Genomic DNA, 15,546 nt, shown 5'->3' on the forward strand with positions numbered 1-15,546 from the left:
GGAGACTAGGAGCTCGTGGATCTGCACCAACCCTCGCGGGCACACACCCGCACTGTCAGCTTTAAGATGCCAGCTGGGCCCCTGTCCCTCCCCCCATCTCTATCCCAGCTGAAGGTCGGGGTCACCCACTGAGCTGCAGGGATTTATTGGGATCAGCTCCAGAGGGAGGACTCGGGCAGCCGAAGTAGGAAGAAGGAGCCGTGGAAGGAGCTCTGGGCTCAGCCAGGGACGTTGGCCAGAAGGCTGGCTTGTGGGAAGGCTCTGCATGGGGCCGCCCTCGGCAGCCTGAGCACCTGCCGGCCTCTTCTCCCAAGAACTTCCCTGTCCTGGCCCCTGGGGAGGTGGCTCTCCTCCAGGCTCTGATCCCCAGGGGCCTCAGCACTCGTGCCTGCTGATTAATTCCAGCTTTTCGAGGGCAACTTGACCCTTTTTTTTTTTTTACTTGACCCTTCTGATCTCCTAAAAGTGTCTTTGATGGCCAAGGATGGGGCTCAGGGCTGAACAATTCTGCCTCCTTCCTGTTTCCCAGAGCGGGGGTCCCCCACTCGTGTGTTCCTGGTCCTCCTCCTGTCCTTGGGTCGTGTCGTCATGCTCCGAAGACTCTGGGGGCCCAGTGCCGACCCTGTCCTCGTTTTAGGGATGCTGACCTTCCTTCTTCACCACTAGAATTCTGGTGCGCATTCAGCTCTGTGTCTGGCACCATGCCATGTGACGGCACCAAACAGGCCTGCCCTCAGAGAGCTTCCATGCTAACTGCCGCTTGGGGGCCCAGGGCCCAGAGCACGGGGTCCGGCCTCAGGGACCCCAGGGCATCTCTTCCCCAATGGTTCCTCACCTGTGCCATGATGACGGTACCTCCTTCCAAGGGTAGAGGCGAGTCTCCAGCGAGGCCCATTTCAGGGCCTCAGAGCACTTTCTCTGTGCTGGGAGAGGCCGATGCCCCGTGCAGAAGCATTGGCAGGGGTCCTTAGAGCAGGAGGGTCCGGGAAAGCAGGAGCGGCCTCAGGTCTGACATATCCACTCGTGGGGTGTGCTGGTCTCAAGGAGGGATGAAGCAGGGCTTGTGGTGGGAAGGGGGGCTACAGGGGAGGGCTCGCTTGTGATTGGAGAGAATCCATCTGGAGGGGTCCATCTCCATGACCATTGTGCAGGACCTCCCTGAGGCTGATGGGAGCGTCCGGGTCTGGAGCTTGGCAAGGCCCAAACAACAGGAGACCCCTCGGGGCCATTTCTTCCTCGCTGGGCTTCATTGAGAGCAGCCGTGGGGTTTGTCCGACCCTAAAAGCCGGCAAAATCCTTAGCTAAGGCTGCGCCCAGCCAGGATGAGGAGAAAGCTCCGGACCATAGCCTCTCCCTGCTTGCGTTCTTTAAGGAGGCCATTTTGAGTGTCCCTTGGCAGGAGGGGCACAGGGGCGAAGGTTCCCCACCCTGCCATAGGGGGTAACCATGCAGAGGAGATCTGGCCTGCCCAGAGCTCCCCAGAAATCCTCGGGTACCTCCATCCTAGCAGGGTCCCTTGCTGTCTTCCTGGATCATGGCACCGGCTCCACATTGTCTCCCAGTCTCCATCCTTCCTTTCTGGCTTGTCCTGTGATCCCAGGGCTGCAGTCGGGGAACCCCAGTGGTCTCCTGTTCCCTTCAGACAGAGTCCTCCTCCTCCTAGTCTCCCCTCGCACAAGTGCCCTGTCTTGGTTTCCTGGCCTGCAGCCTGCCCCAGACTCACCCTCCCCACTTGGGGCCTCTCTCCTGGGTGGCCCTGGTGCCAGGGATGCCCTTGATGCTCCCTCTGCCTCCTGACCCCCAGCAGGCCTCCATCCAAATCCAGAGCCAGGCAGCAATGCCAGGAGTGCATGCTGGGAGTTGGGAGGTCAAGGCCGGGGGGCTGCAATGTGCCTGAGAGGCGCCGGCTCCGCTGCTCGCTCCAGCTCGGCAGTAGGGGCTGCGTGTGGACCAACTGATGCCTCTGGCAGCACGTGGTCATGGGAGTGTGCTGCCACATGGAAGGCCGGCCGTGGCAGGGGGGCGATCCACCTAGCGCTGCACTCCTCCTCGGGCCCTGGGAGCGGCCCCTGAGACACCGAATCTCCTCCCTCTGAGCAAAAACAAAAGGAAATCTGGCTGTGAGAAGCTTTGGGCCGATTCACGAGCCCTTGGCAGCCTCACGGCCAGCCTGGGCTTCCTTTCTCCCGCCCCCTCCTTTCTGAGACTCAGCGTGCTAGAGCTGGATGGGCCCCCGCACCACAACGTGGCATTTGGGTGGTCATGGGGTGGGAGGGGCTTCTTGCCGGAGCCTCAGTTTCCCCATCTGTAAGGGCTGGTGCTGGTGGGCCTGTGCCCCTGGGGCTGGTGCTGATGAGCGTCCTTTCTCCACAGGTCAGCAGCAAGGCCAGGACGGAGTGAAAGTGCAGCAGGCGACCATCGCCCCGGTGACGGTGGCCGTGGGGGGCCTGGCCAACGCCACCTTAGGCGCCGTCAGCCCCGACCAGATCACTCAGCTGCAGCAGGCCCAGCAAACGTCGGAGCAGGAGGTCCAGCCGGGCAAGAGGCTGCGGAGAATGGCCTGCTCCTGCCCCAACTGCCGCGAGGGAGAAGGGAGGTGAGTGGGGAGCAGGGATGGCTCTCTTGACCCAGAATCCCATGGGTCTGTGGAACAGCCTCCTCAGGGCCAGGAGCGGGGACTCAGGAAATGGGAACCAAGGTTCCCTCCAACAGAAGGAATGGGGCGTGGCCATGGCGCAGGAAGCCTGAGAATGGTGGCAGAGACCTCCAGGGCTGCTGGGAGACCTTCTTGCCTGGCAGGGGCTCCTGGCAGACTCTTGAAGGCTTCCTTCCCTTGTCCTGGGGGCGGGAGTGCTCGGCTCAGTTTGGCATCTGGGCAGCATTCACTGGGTTCGCTTCCCCGTGTGGCCCAGGCCCCTCGATTGTAGGCACCGGAGTCTTTGGCAGGGAACCACCCTCGGGCCATGGGGCTCATGTTTCTCCTTGTTCTCGCCAGAGGCACGAATGAGCCAGGAAAAAAGAAGCAGCACATCTGCCACATCGAAGGGTGCGGCAAAGTGTACGGCAAGACCTCCCACCTGCGGGCCCACCTGCGCTGGCACACCGGGGAGAGGCCCTTCGTGTGCAACTGGATCTTCTGCGGCAAGAGGTTCACCAGGAGTGACGAGCTGCAGAGGCATCGAAGGACCCACACAGGTAGGGCCCCCGGGAGCGGCTCCCTGCTCCTCCAACCCTCGGGGGCTTCCCGCTGGGCCACGGCGCACACAGCGTGTTGGGGGGAGGATAAACTGTTGTAAGATGTTTAACATCAGAAGCTTTTCATCCGTTTTTATGCTGGTTTTTACTTCTGCAGAAAACGCGACCTTTTCATGTATGTGCCTTTCTTCCACGTATTTCTAAGTTTCCCCAAATGTTGAGTCACAGGTGTTCCTGGTACAGTTTTCAGACAGGAAGGGGAGACTTTGAATTCTGCTCTTTCACTTGACCTTATGCAGAGGTTAATGTTTTCAGTGCGGTTTTTCCACTGCCTCAGGCCCTGAGAGCTGGGACCCCTTTCCTGCTCCTCCTGGAGCTTGGGGTGGGGCAGGTGGCTTCGACTAGATAGAGAAGGAAAGGACCAGGGGGAGGGGATGGTTCCGGAGCCAACTTTGGAGGAGCAGGATGGGCCGATGGTGGCTCCGGGGCCAGTGCGCTCTTAGCTCCCTGGTGAACGTGGGGCTGTGCGAGAGAGCCGGCACCTAGGCGCAAATGGAAAATGGGATCTGAGAAATTCACTGGGGGCACCTGCCCTCATGGAACTCGGGAACCGAGCCTGTGACCCTGACCCGAGGAAGGGGGGGGGGAGAAGGTGGCCGGTGGCCACGTGCCCCTGGCCAAAGGAGGGCACTGCCAGCTGCCCACATCCTCCTCCTGGGGCCTCCCCCAGACCTCCTCCAGCACCCTTCTGCCTTTGCAAACCTCGAGGAGTCTGGACCACATGCGCTCAAGCAACTCTTTAATGACTGAGGACCCGTTTCATCCTCAGTAAAATGCAGGAAACAGTTTGCCTCCTGGGGCCGTGGTGGGCGTCCCTTTGGGAGCCGTGAGTATCTCTTGGGGCCGGAAGGCCAGGGCTGAGAACTTCCGCTCATCTTTACGGCCTCCAGCTGGACACCAGATCCTTCCCATTGGGGGTGGGGGGTTCCGGCTGGTTCAGGCCTCGGTGGCCTAAGCCGGCCTCCCACTTACTCCTCCTTCCAAAGGAGATCAGTCACTTGACTGCTCTGCTCACACACCTGCTGCGGCTCCCTCTGACTCACTGATTGTCACTTAGGGCTGAGGGTGGGTCGTGCTGCTTTCCCAAACCTGGCGCCTACAACATGGGGCATGGCCTTGAGCCGTTCACCCCCAGAACCCCAAAAGGGAGGAAAGGAGGGGAGCAGTGATGATAAAGAAAGCTGGTGAAACAGCATTTGAATTGTAAAGAGCCTTGGGCAGCACATTGGGACCGTCTGCAGCACAAACGCTCACACGGCCTCTAGTGGCCTGCACAGCCCGGCCCACCCTGCATGGGGGCTTCCCCCACCTCAGCGCCTCTGCCAAGCAGCCCCCTCGCCTTCTCTCCCGGTATGAGCCTCTGCTCTTCCTCCAGGACCAGAAGCTATGCTGGTCTTCCCGGAGAAGAGGCCCCTCTGTGGCCTTGGAGCGCGAGTCTGTGCCCTTTAGGGCATGGACCGCGTCCCATCTTGTGTGGTGTCCCCTCGGCTCGCTCGTGTGAGTGTGAGATAGTGGCGTCTGTCTGTGTGGACATTTTTGTCCCCCCCCCCCCAAGCCTCTGCGGCCCTGCTGTTCTCTTCCCCCAGGCCCCTCCCCCAAGGTGCTGGCACTTTGCTGCTGCCTCAGATACAATCAAGAAGCCGTCTGGCTTTCTTCCGGTTTTCATGCAGAGGGCAGATTTCACCTTAGTTTCACTGAGTCCCAGCCAGTTGTGGAAATAGTGAATCCGACTCCGTGGGGCCCCGGCATGTTGTGCCAGGAGGTGGGGGTGAGGCTCAAAGCCAGGCGGGGAGCACCCCTTGGTCGTGCTTCTGATAACTGCACGTTGCTCTCCTTCCAAAATGGAACAAAATCCCCGTCCTCCCACCTTTCCCTGCCAAGCAGCGGCCATTAGTAAGCACCCTGTGATGGGTGTTGGGAAGGGGCGGAGTCTCTGTCCTCTAGAAGGGGAGATGGGTCGTCTTGGACGTGCCTTCTCGCCTCCCACTGACCCTGTCTCCACTGAAGTGTCGGGGCAGCTCCTGGCGAGCAGAGCCCGCCCTGGGCCCGTTGTTGTCCCAATGCTCAGCACGGGGCGTCATCAGAACCCAGCAGATACAGCCGGTGGGGGAGAGAGGGAGGCCCTGGAGCTTATGACGATGCGGGGGCTGCAGAGGAGGAGAGGGGAAGGGCCCATGGGTTCCTGGAGAAAGAGCCCTGGCCCAGTGGGTGAGAGCGGGCCCGGAGCTGGGGGGACCTCCCATCTTCTGTGAGTGCCTTCAGGTCTCTGGGGCTCGGACAGCGCCCTGAAGAGGGGGCTGGGCTGCTTGCCCAAAGTAGGCCCAGTGCTTCCCACCATGAAATCACAAGTCCAGTCGGAATGCGAACATTGAAACGCCGCCTTGACCCTGGGCTGAGCTTCCTGGGGCGGTGTCATCCTGGGTCCTCCATCCTGCTCAACAAATTATTTCTGGAAAACATTCTTGATGTATCCCAGAATTAGAAGTGACCTTGAAGGTCATCTGAGGAATCATGTGACCTAAGAGGGTCCAGATGGTGAGGAGAAAAGCCAAACTCCTTGGGGCGTCATGCAGGTCCCTGGGCTGAGGAGCTGCCCCCCTCCGAACCCAGACCTATTTGCTTCCCATGAGAGGCAAGAGAATCCCAAGGCATTTCTCATAATTGAGGGGTCTGCTGCAGAGAAGCCTGAAGTTGGGGTGCAGCTGCACCTGGTAGGAGGGGGGCCTGTTGGGGGCAGGTCGAGGCTGGTGGCTCATGGGAGATTCAGGCTGTCCAGGCGTCCGCAGGAGCCCCCACGTGCCAAGGGCCCCTCAGCTGAGTGAGGGCTGGGCATCAGGCTCAGGCCCCGAGCAGCTGCAGGGTGAGGGAGAAGGGGCGGCGCTAGCCCCCAGAGTGCCCCTGGTGTGGGAGTGGGGTACTTCCAGGGTGGGGATGGGAAGAGGGCTCGGTGCAGAAGGCAGGGCCCGAGGTAGGGCCCCGGGGAGCAGCTGCCCAAACTGAAGCCCTGCCTTGGGGCTGCCAGAAACTCGGCGCCTTCGGCATAGAGTGGGAGTTCCCCAGGTCAGTCCTGTTTTACAGGGAACCCTGGACTCAGGTCATTATGCCGGCCCTTTTTTAAGCAAGGAGCCAGTATTTATTTATTTTCCTTCCTTTCCATTCCCCCACTGCCAAAGAGAAAGGAACAAGGTGCATTACAGACACGTGTGGCAAAGCGCTGTTCTCACATTGCTCATTTCCTAATTGTCACATCGTGCTGCATCTCTGGAGGCCGCACCTCTGCCAGGAGATGGGGGGGGGGGGCAGACTTCCCCAGGACCCTCCGCAGTCGTGGCTGGGGCCACTCAGGTCAGAGGGCGCATTGTCTTTAGAGCATGATGGGGGGGGCAGAGAAAGGAGACTCCCCTAGAACCAGGAGCCTCGCCTCCATGATCTTGGGATCTGCATATTGACTGAGATTTAGAGTTCTGTTCCCTGTCATTCATTTGTTGTGTTAAAAATGTCCTAATGACCTTTGGATGTGGTTCAAACTATGCTCTGGAGTGGGCTGGAGAGCTCTGGCTTTGGCGGTCTCCATTCTGCTCCAAGTCCCGCAAATCTGCCCAGATCTCACTGTCCTGAGTGACTGATTCTTTCAGCAGCATAAAGACCGTCAGCATTTCTACCCCATCGCCGTCCCCTCAGGAGCTCAGTTCTGTGAAGCGATTCCCTTGCTCCAGGTCACGCCAACTGGGAGCGAAAAGAGGGCCCAGAGCTGTTGCTGACTCCCCAAATGTGGCGGCCTTCCGCTGCCCGGCTCTCGGCTTTGGCCTTCCCGAACGGAGGCCGCCACGGCCCGGGGCCTCTGCTAGCCACTGGGGCCACTTGGGCTCATAGCCCTCTCCTCCATTTCCCAGGTCACTTTTGTGCTTTGCAACCTGGCATTTAGGACATTATTTTGTCTTTGTTTTTGTTTTTTGCCATTGCCAGTTACCACAGCCAGGTTCTGGGTTTTGCAACCTTGGTTCTTAATATCTGATTAGGTTTTTTTTTTTTTAATGAAAAAGAAACCTATCAGACAAATGTATCAGAAAATAATGAATGTCCTTATTTGGAATGATTCTGGAGGCCTTTAAATAACTGATCTAAAACATCTTCCAAGACTAATTATCATTAGAGACTCGATGAACATGTAGAAAAAGTCACCGCTGAACAAGTTTATGTGATGATCAACTGGGAGGGACGTGGCTCTCTTCAACTAGCAGGTGATTCAGGCCATTTCCAGCAGCCTTGGGATAGAAAGTGCCATCGGCCCCCGGAGGGAGAGCTGTGGGGTCTGAATGCGGATCCCAGCATAGCGTTTTCACCTTTTTCTTATTGTTTACCTGCTTGGTTTTTTCTTCCTCATGTTTTCCCTTTTTGACCCGATTTTTCTTGTGGAACATGATAATTAGAAGAATTGCACGTGTTAAATATGTATTGGATTATTTGCCATCTAAGGGAGGGGGTCGGGGAAAGGAGGGAGAAAAAAATTTGGAACACAAGGTTTTGCAGGAGTAAATGTTAAACCATCTTGGTCTATTTTGAAAATAAAGAAGCTATTATTTTAAAAAGTCATTGTTGAAATCCATTAGTTTAAGAAGAATTTAAGAAACTGCAGTAATTCTGAGCTCAAGGATGACCTCCGCCCCTTGCTGGATGCATTACCCTGGGCAAACCACTTGATCTTTATCTGCCTCAGTTTCCTCATCCATAAAATGGAAATAATAATAGCATCTCCCTCCCAGTGGTTCTGGGAGGATCAAATGAGATATTTGTAAAGTGCTTAGCACAGTGCCTGGCACATAGTAGGCACTTATTTATTAAAGTGTATTCCCCCCCTCCCTTTGTAGCCTAAATTCCTGAATAGCAAAAACAATAATATTAAATATTTTTGAAATTTGGAAATTAATTTTTACTTTAGATACTCTACTCCATTGGACTAATATGATCACATATGAATTTATCTCGTATGATACCAGCACTGCCAATCTGCCGTTTAAAAAGAGAGATGGAAGTGACCCTGCAAATTGATGTCAGCTGAGCCCAGCCTTCCCAGGGAGGCTCCATTATACCACTCTTCCCGTTCAGAAGGACACGTGGTACCCGGTGCCTCATTGGGAAAATTGGTCCCTTGTCCAGCTGAAAGTGAGGGAAGGGCAGTAAATGTCCTTGTCCTTGGGGTTGTGATGGCCCCACGCAAACCAGTCTTTACTGTTAACCAGGAAAGAGCAGAATCAGAGCGGGGAGATTAAGTAAGATGGATTTGATGATCATTTCCATTTGTCTGCTTTTTATTTAGGTGAAAAGAGATTTGAGTGCCCAGAGTGTTCTAAGAGATTTATGCGGAGCGACCATCTCTCCAAACATGTCAAAACTCATCAGAATAAGAAAGGCGGCGGCACAGCCCTTGCCATTGTGACCTCTGGGGAACTGGATGCCTCTGTGACCGAGGTGCTTGGCTCCCCAAGAATTGTGACAGTTGCATCGATTTCGCAAGATTCAAACCCAGCAACTCCCAATGTTTCAACCAACATGGAGGAGTTCTGAAAGAGAATTTACACAGAGACGTCGAGGGCTGCACTTCAGTTTACACACCTTTCAAGATACGGAAATGGGCCGGGAAAGTGGATTACAGAGTAGGAAATCATGTTTTCATGCTTGGCTTCTTTAAAAAAAAAAAACAAACAAAAAACAAAACAACCAACCAAGTTTTAGGGTCAGCACGGGAAGTGTATGCAGGTGCATCGAGACAATTTTCAAAAATACAAAATTCAAATTGATATTCTGGAAAAGCATTTCCACCATATTGTACTTTTTAGTTATTTGGAACTATTATCACGTAAATTTTTTAAATGAAACTTTCCCCTTTTAACATTGTATGTTAATATGTTTATAAAGACAGACCTCAAATAGTTTGTAGGCTGGACCTTAACTGGACTTGTTTTCCTTTGGATGTACTTTGTTATAAATTCAATCAGTAATGTTTTACATACATTTCCTTTCCTTTGTGGCACTGAAAAAGACAGGGATATTGCTGGATTTCCTTAGTTGGATTCCTGTAAGCAAACTGAAAATATTTTTGGCCGTCTTTTCTCAGCTTAGAAATTCCTCAATAACTGAATTAGGTGAGTGCTGACAAAGTAATCTGAGGAACATCTCAGATAATTATGACCACTACATTATAGTAGTGTGGACTCAGACAATCAGGGAACGCCAATTCATCTCTCCATTTGGAGACAGGAGAGGAATTTAAAAGCGATCTTAGATTAAACTTTAGAAAAATACTAAAAAGGTTTCACAAAACTCATAATGTCTTTAAGAAAATAAAATGTGGCAATTTAGATGTAAAGGTTTAGAGTTAGAATTCATGGGTTTCTCACCCTGGTTTTGATCACAAAATTGATTTTAATGTTTCTATCGGAAGTTGGTTAAATAGAGTTGTTACCTGAGTGGTGTAATTCATTCTGTAGTTTCATATTCTGTAAATATAAGTTATATTGATGTTGTGCAGAATTCTTTATACTTTTACTCGGTAGCCAAAGAAAAGTGTGGATCATCCCTTTTTTTAAAGGCCAGCAGAAAATCTATTAGTTACATTGTAACTTTCTTTTACCTCTTCTGAAAATTGGCCAACTACATTTAATTTCAAGTAATGGGTTAATAATCTCATAAGGAATTTAATATTTACGCTTCTTCCTATTATGTTAATAACTAAACCTTCATAAGGCAACCTGAAAAATATGCTAAACTCAAAACAAATAACTATTGAAGGAAAAAAGTAAAGTTCATCCCATCTTTTCTGTAAGTCTGCCACCGCTGATCAGGAAAGATGGCCAAAAGTTTCATGTGGAGAATTTTGGATCGTAGCAACCATAGCTTAACCATTGGTTCTTGACTTTTTTTTTAATATTTGCACAGAAAAATAATTAACGAAACCGATCGTTTTATATAGGGTAACTTTTTTTCCCTGAATAATTTATTTAAAATTTGGAATTTCAGGGATTGTTTAATATATAGGTAACTGTTGTCTTGTGCATTTTTCTCTTTCTGAAAAAAAAAAATGTACTTCTCATGTGAGTTCTCTTCCAAACTTGGTCGTAATTCATGTGTTTTTGAAGAAGGAAAAATACTGTCCTGATCATTGTTTACACTGTGTCCACTTGAGGCCAGCCCTTTGTAGCGTTCTATAAAGCTGAAGGTCTTTTGTGCTTTCAGTTTGCATAAAAAGCTTTGAGATTAAAGGAAAAACAATTTTACACTGTGCTTATAAATTTCAAGTTTCTTAAAGCTTTTGTAGACTTGTAACAAAGTCTTTAAATTTTAGTTGGATTTTGTACATTGTTTTGTATATTTTATTTAATGTACTCTTTACCAATCGATGTATCCGGCTTTATAGCCTCCAGAGCAGATAGATGTTTTGTTTAGTACATTTAGTACGAGTGAACACTTGCTATCGTGCTCATTGTTTGTTTGGTTATATAGGAACTGAAACATCAAATACATTTATTTTAATCTGTCCTTATGCTACACAATCAGTGCTATAAATTTCTTTATGCAAAAAAACCGTTGTTAATGTTTTAATCATGTTTCCTTGTAGTCACATGTTTTCATTAAAAGGAGGGCATTCTGCAGCATATTCCGTAGCCCACTGCTTCTGCATATCTATGGATGGGTGTTGATAGAAATGGAAGTTATTTTTTTAATCAGCAATGAGGCCTATTATAAATTTATCCAACTGAATCTGGATGGCTTTATAGCATAGACAGTACATTAACATGTGTTAGCAGGTGCACATTTCACCCCTGGCATTAGCCACATTCTGACAGTCTGTTCTGCAGATCATCCAAAGTCCACTTTTCTGTCATAGAAGGATCATAAATTTCATTGTCCTTTATTTGACTCAGTGGGATAGAGCTGGTGTGAGCAATAGGGCACAGCTGTGTGGAGGGTCCTGTTTAATGGCATTTCACCATTCATTCCCTTTGCCACCATTACAAAACTTTGTTTTTATTGTAATTATCAGCGCAAAGCTACGTATTTATCATGGTAGAATTCCAGTGTTAGAATAGTTTTTTCTTACAATATGCTTTCTTTGCTTAGGTTTGTGTATATGTGTTGCCGATTACATTAGAACTTGATGTTAAGTCATTATTTATCACACTCATGAGAGCAGTAATAAAAGTGTGTAATCTAGGAGAAAAAGTTAATTTGTCAAACTTAGGGTAAGCATGATGTTTAGGTCCTATTTTTCAATTTTATAACTGTTTTATTGCAACAATATTTGTATTTAAGTCTTCATTTTAATGCCTTGTGGGTTTTTTTATGCATGTCACTAAATTGTCATCCCACAAAAATTGATGTGCAGCATAGGGTATTAAATCTATATAATGATTTTGAAACAGAAATAGTTGATGGTAAAATGTAAATGTTTTGCAAAAATTCCTTATAAAAAGTTTTGTAGTAACATTTCACTTGTAAATTTTTTTCTAGGAAAAAAAAAAAAGATTTTTAAAAAAGGAAACCAAGCAGGAAAAGAGCACTGTTTCCCACAGATTAGGATTTTGAACAATCTGCTAGCTAAGCCCAGGGGCTTTCGTTGACATTTTTACGGAGCTCATTTGTATAAAATTTGGTTTTTGTGGATTTGGAAATAAAATCATGTACAAGTTGTTGCCTGCAAAAATAATTTGCAAGTAACCTATTAAAAATTCCCTTGAGTTTAAAATGTTTCTTCATTTAATTATGTATAACATGAAGCAGTAATAAATTGTTTGAATGATCACCCTGCTCATCACAATGAACACTGGATGGCAAATGCTTCTCATTGAAAAAAGGATTGGCGGCTCTGCAGTTTCATATAATTAAGCCCTACTTGCATGTCACTGTTTCTCAGCAAATATCACTGACCCTACAGGAGGAATTTACCAGTTCACACTCAGTATGAATTTGTAACTGGTGGTCTTGCTTCATTTGAAATAATCAGACTGAGAGAAATGTATTTTTCTTCAAGTTAGAAAAAAAAAAAATCTGTTAAAGGCAAATGCCAAAAGCTGTGAAAGAATTCACAAAGTAAAAAGGGCATCTGAATCGGTCAGTGTACACCTTGCAACAAATTGCAGAGCTGTTTCCTTTCCAGAACAAATAGTTTCTAAGAATCAGATGCATGATCTTTCACAAAAATGAAAGCTCCAATCAAAATAAAGATGATGTATTTAGCGAAAGAGCAAGCCAGTGTGTGCACTTTTGTTAAATTTTTATTCAGGAAATAAGCTAATACACACTACCTAAAATCTTGGTTTGGTAGAATTTTGCAACTCCCCTGTTAGAATGATGACCTACTAAGATGTAATATGGTATTCTAGAAAGGATGAGAGCGCACACTTGAATCCACCTGTGTGACGTCAGCATTCCTTGATGTTTTATGGAGGTGGGGGTGGGGAGGACAGGTTTGACGGAATATTATGTGGAAGCTGGGACTCCCAGGAAGCCTTCCTCACCCTGCACATCCAACTCTTGTTCCTCTGATTTTTGCTGCCCCTAGACATCGGGTGTTCATGATATAATCAAGCCGAATAAAGAATTACCCACAAGTCCTTCAAAGCATGTGTCTTTCAGGTGTTTGCTTGTAAAAAGCCCCTGGTGCTGCTGTGAATGGGAAGCATCCAGGTGACTTACGGGCCATGGCAACTGGCAATGAATGCTGCTGTCTCTTGCAGCGTCCTTGCTGCCGGAGCACACTAGGCCCATCCACCAACTCATCAAGGTACTGTCCATAGCACCAGCCATAAAGCCACTTGCTCTTCCCAGCTCCCTTTTTATTCCACCAAAATTCTTCTTTTAAAATATACTCCATTCCTAAGGCTTGCTGTCATGTATTCCTGGGGTGATGCACTGGGGACAAAAATGGATTGTGCAGAAATAAATAAGATTCGTAAAGGAACTGTAAAATAGGATTTAATATTCTTTAAAGTTTTCCTTCAACCTCCAGGATCTCATCAAATCTGCATATGAAAAGTGCTATTTTGATGCATAGGCCAGTGAAGATTTCAGTACTCCATTTTTGCCATATGATTCAATATAATAGAAATAGTAAAATTTAATTTATCTGGCGTTCATTAACTGGAAGTCGACCAACACATCTGTGTACTTACAGTGAAATAATCTTTGATGTTTATAATAACCTTGAGGCAGATGTTCAAAACGAAAGAAAATAAATTGTTTAATATCATTTTTACAATAAGCGTACTTTAATTATTTGAAGTTTGCTCATTAATGTGTGGAGTAATTCATTTTAAACAAATATTTGATTCTTACTGTATACAAGACATTGCCAGACACTGGGGGATCCTCGATAAAGCATCCCTGTGTCAAATTGTTTCCATTCCACTAGGACCATACAAAATGTCTCTGGGGTAAAGTGTAGTAGAAGGTTTCTGTCACATGGGACCTCTGTGGATCCCTTGTCACAATTGTGTTTTTAAATAAATGAAAGAAGTGCTAAGTTTCAATTGGAAAAGGACTCACCTGGAGTCTGTGAACTTGGCTTTTAAAAAATAGTTTTTAATGGTACTTAAATATAATTTTTACCTCTATAACTTATACAGTTTATTGTATGCATTTAAAAATTATTTTGACAGACCCGTAGGCTTCATCTGATCATTGACGAATAAGTCCGTGACAAAGTTTAAGGGCCCCGATTCAGATATTAGTGAAAATAACAATATGATTTTTTTCCCATCCAACTTCATGGATCCCCTGAGATCTATTCTCCCTGGAGGTTAGGGATTGGAGGTAATGGAGCTCCAGGCTAAGACCTCCTGTATAGTACAAGATAGTTTTAGGGGGAAGGGAACATATTTGATTGGCAGCATAGGCAAGAGAAAGCCTGTGAGCCAGATCTTGAAGACAAAGTCTGAGGAAAAACATGGATAAATGGCCAAGGATGGGAAATGGAATTGTTTTGGGGAACTGCTCCTTTGCTTCAGCTAGAATATAGAGATTAGGAAGAAGAATGCAAACTAAGGCTACAAAGATAGTTTGGAGAAGGTGGTGGGCCTGGAAGCGGGAAGTCCTGAGCTCCAATCCTATAGCTGTGTAACCCTGGGCTGCACATTTAACCTCTGGTTCAGTTTCTTCATAAAATGGAAATAATACCCTACCTTCGTAGGATTGTTGTTAGGATTTAAATGAGTTTGGGATTTTTTTAGACACTTGGCACAATGACTGACACAATTCTAACTAAATGTTTATTCCCTTTCCCCCAGTCCCAATTATGTAGGATTTTAAATGCCAGTTTGAGTTTGTGGTGATCCTATGGCAACTGGGAGTCACTGACTGGAAGTCATTTCAGCATAAAAGTGATGTGATGAAATCCCTGCCTGTGTCTTAAGATACTCCTTTGAGGTAGGCAGGACACAGGCAAAGAGATCTGTTGGGGCTGTGGTTGGAGTCCAGAAAATCAACTGATATTGTCCCTAGATCATTATTACATCATATAATTGAATGACATAGTAACTGTAGGGGACAAGGCCAAGAGAAGGGAACCGACTCAACAAGATGACAACTGATGTGATGTTGAGGAAGAGGAAAGATTCCAAATTACAATCTGGACTTCTCAGATAAAATCAGGAAGTTGGGAGGAAGTGAGGGAATTGAATGGAAGAGATGTTTAAAAAAGGAATCAGATCACAAGACAGTGGTCAATGACTACAGTTATGTAGTGTTTGATAAACCCAAAGACCCCAGTTTCTGGGATAAGATCTTACTATTTGACAACAATTGCTGGGAAAATTAGAAAATAGTATGGCAGCAAAAAGGCATTGGCCAACACCTATACCAAGATAAGGTTGAAGTAGATTTGTGATTTAAACATAGTGATACTATAAGTAAATTAGAAGAACAGAGGATAAGTCTACCTCTCATATCTATGGAGAAAGAGGAATTTGTGGCCAGAGAAGAACTAAAGTACATTATGAATTGCAAAATGGGTAATTTTGATTATATTAAATTAAGAAGTACAAACCCAATGCAAACAACATTAGAAGGAAAGTGGAGACCTAGGGAAAATATAACAGCTTCCTTCAATTAAGGTCTTTTGCAGATGGACCTCAGTAGCTCACTTAACTGCCAGGACCTTTTGTCCACTGAGAACTGCATTCTCAGTGTAAAACTCCATTTTCCCATAAATCTTCCCCTCTTAAAGTCAGTCTCTTGGTAAACTGCTTTGGTGGCCTGGGAAGTGACCTGGTTGAAAATGTAGGGACTATAATCAAG

At 47.7% G+C, this 15,546-nt stretch overlaps 1 protein-coding gene across 1 annotated transcript in view; it reads left to right on the plus strand.

The window, feature by feature from the left end:
- The window catches only part of SP4 (Sp4 transcription factor), a 50,820-nt gene extending 37,307 nt beyond the window's left edge, over positions 1–13,513 (plus strand). The window contains 3 exon segments of the mRNA XM_074270770.1: positions 2,374–2,596; positions 2,996–3,195; positions 8,573–13,513. Coding sequence (XP_074126871.1) covers positions 2,374–2,596; positions 2,996–3,195; positions 8,573–8,820 — 671 coding nt within the window. The 3' untranslated portion in view covers positions 8,821–13,513.
- Positions 13,514–15,546: the final 2,033 nt, after the last annotated feature.

Source organism: Sminthopsis crassicaudata, chromosome 5, assembly GCF_048593235.1.
Source record: "Sminthopsis crassicaudata isolate SCR6 chromosome 5, ASM4859323v1, whole genome shotgun sequence".
Taxonomy (NCBI): domain Eukaryota; kingdom Metazoa; phylum Chordata; class Mammalia; order Dasyuromorphia; family Dasyuridae; genus Sminthopsis; species Sminthopsis crassicaudata.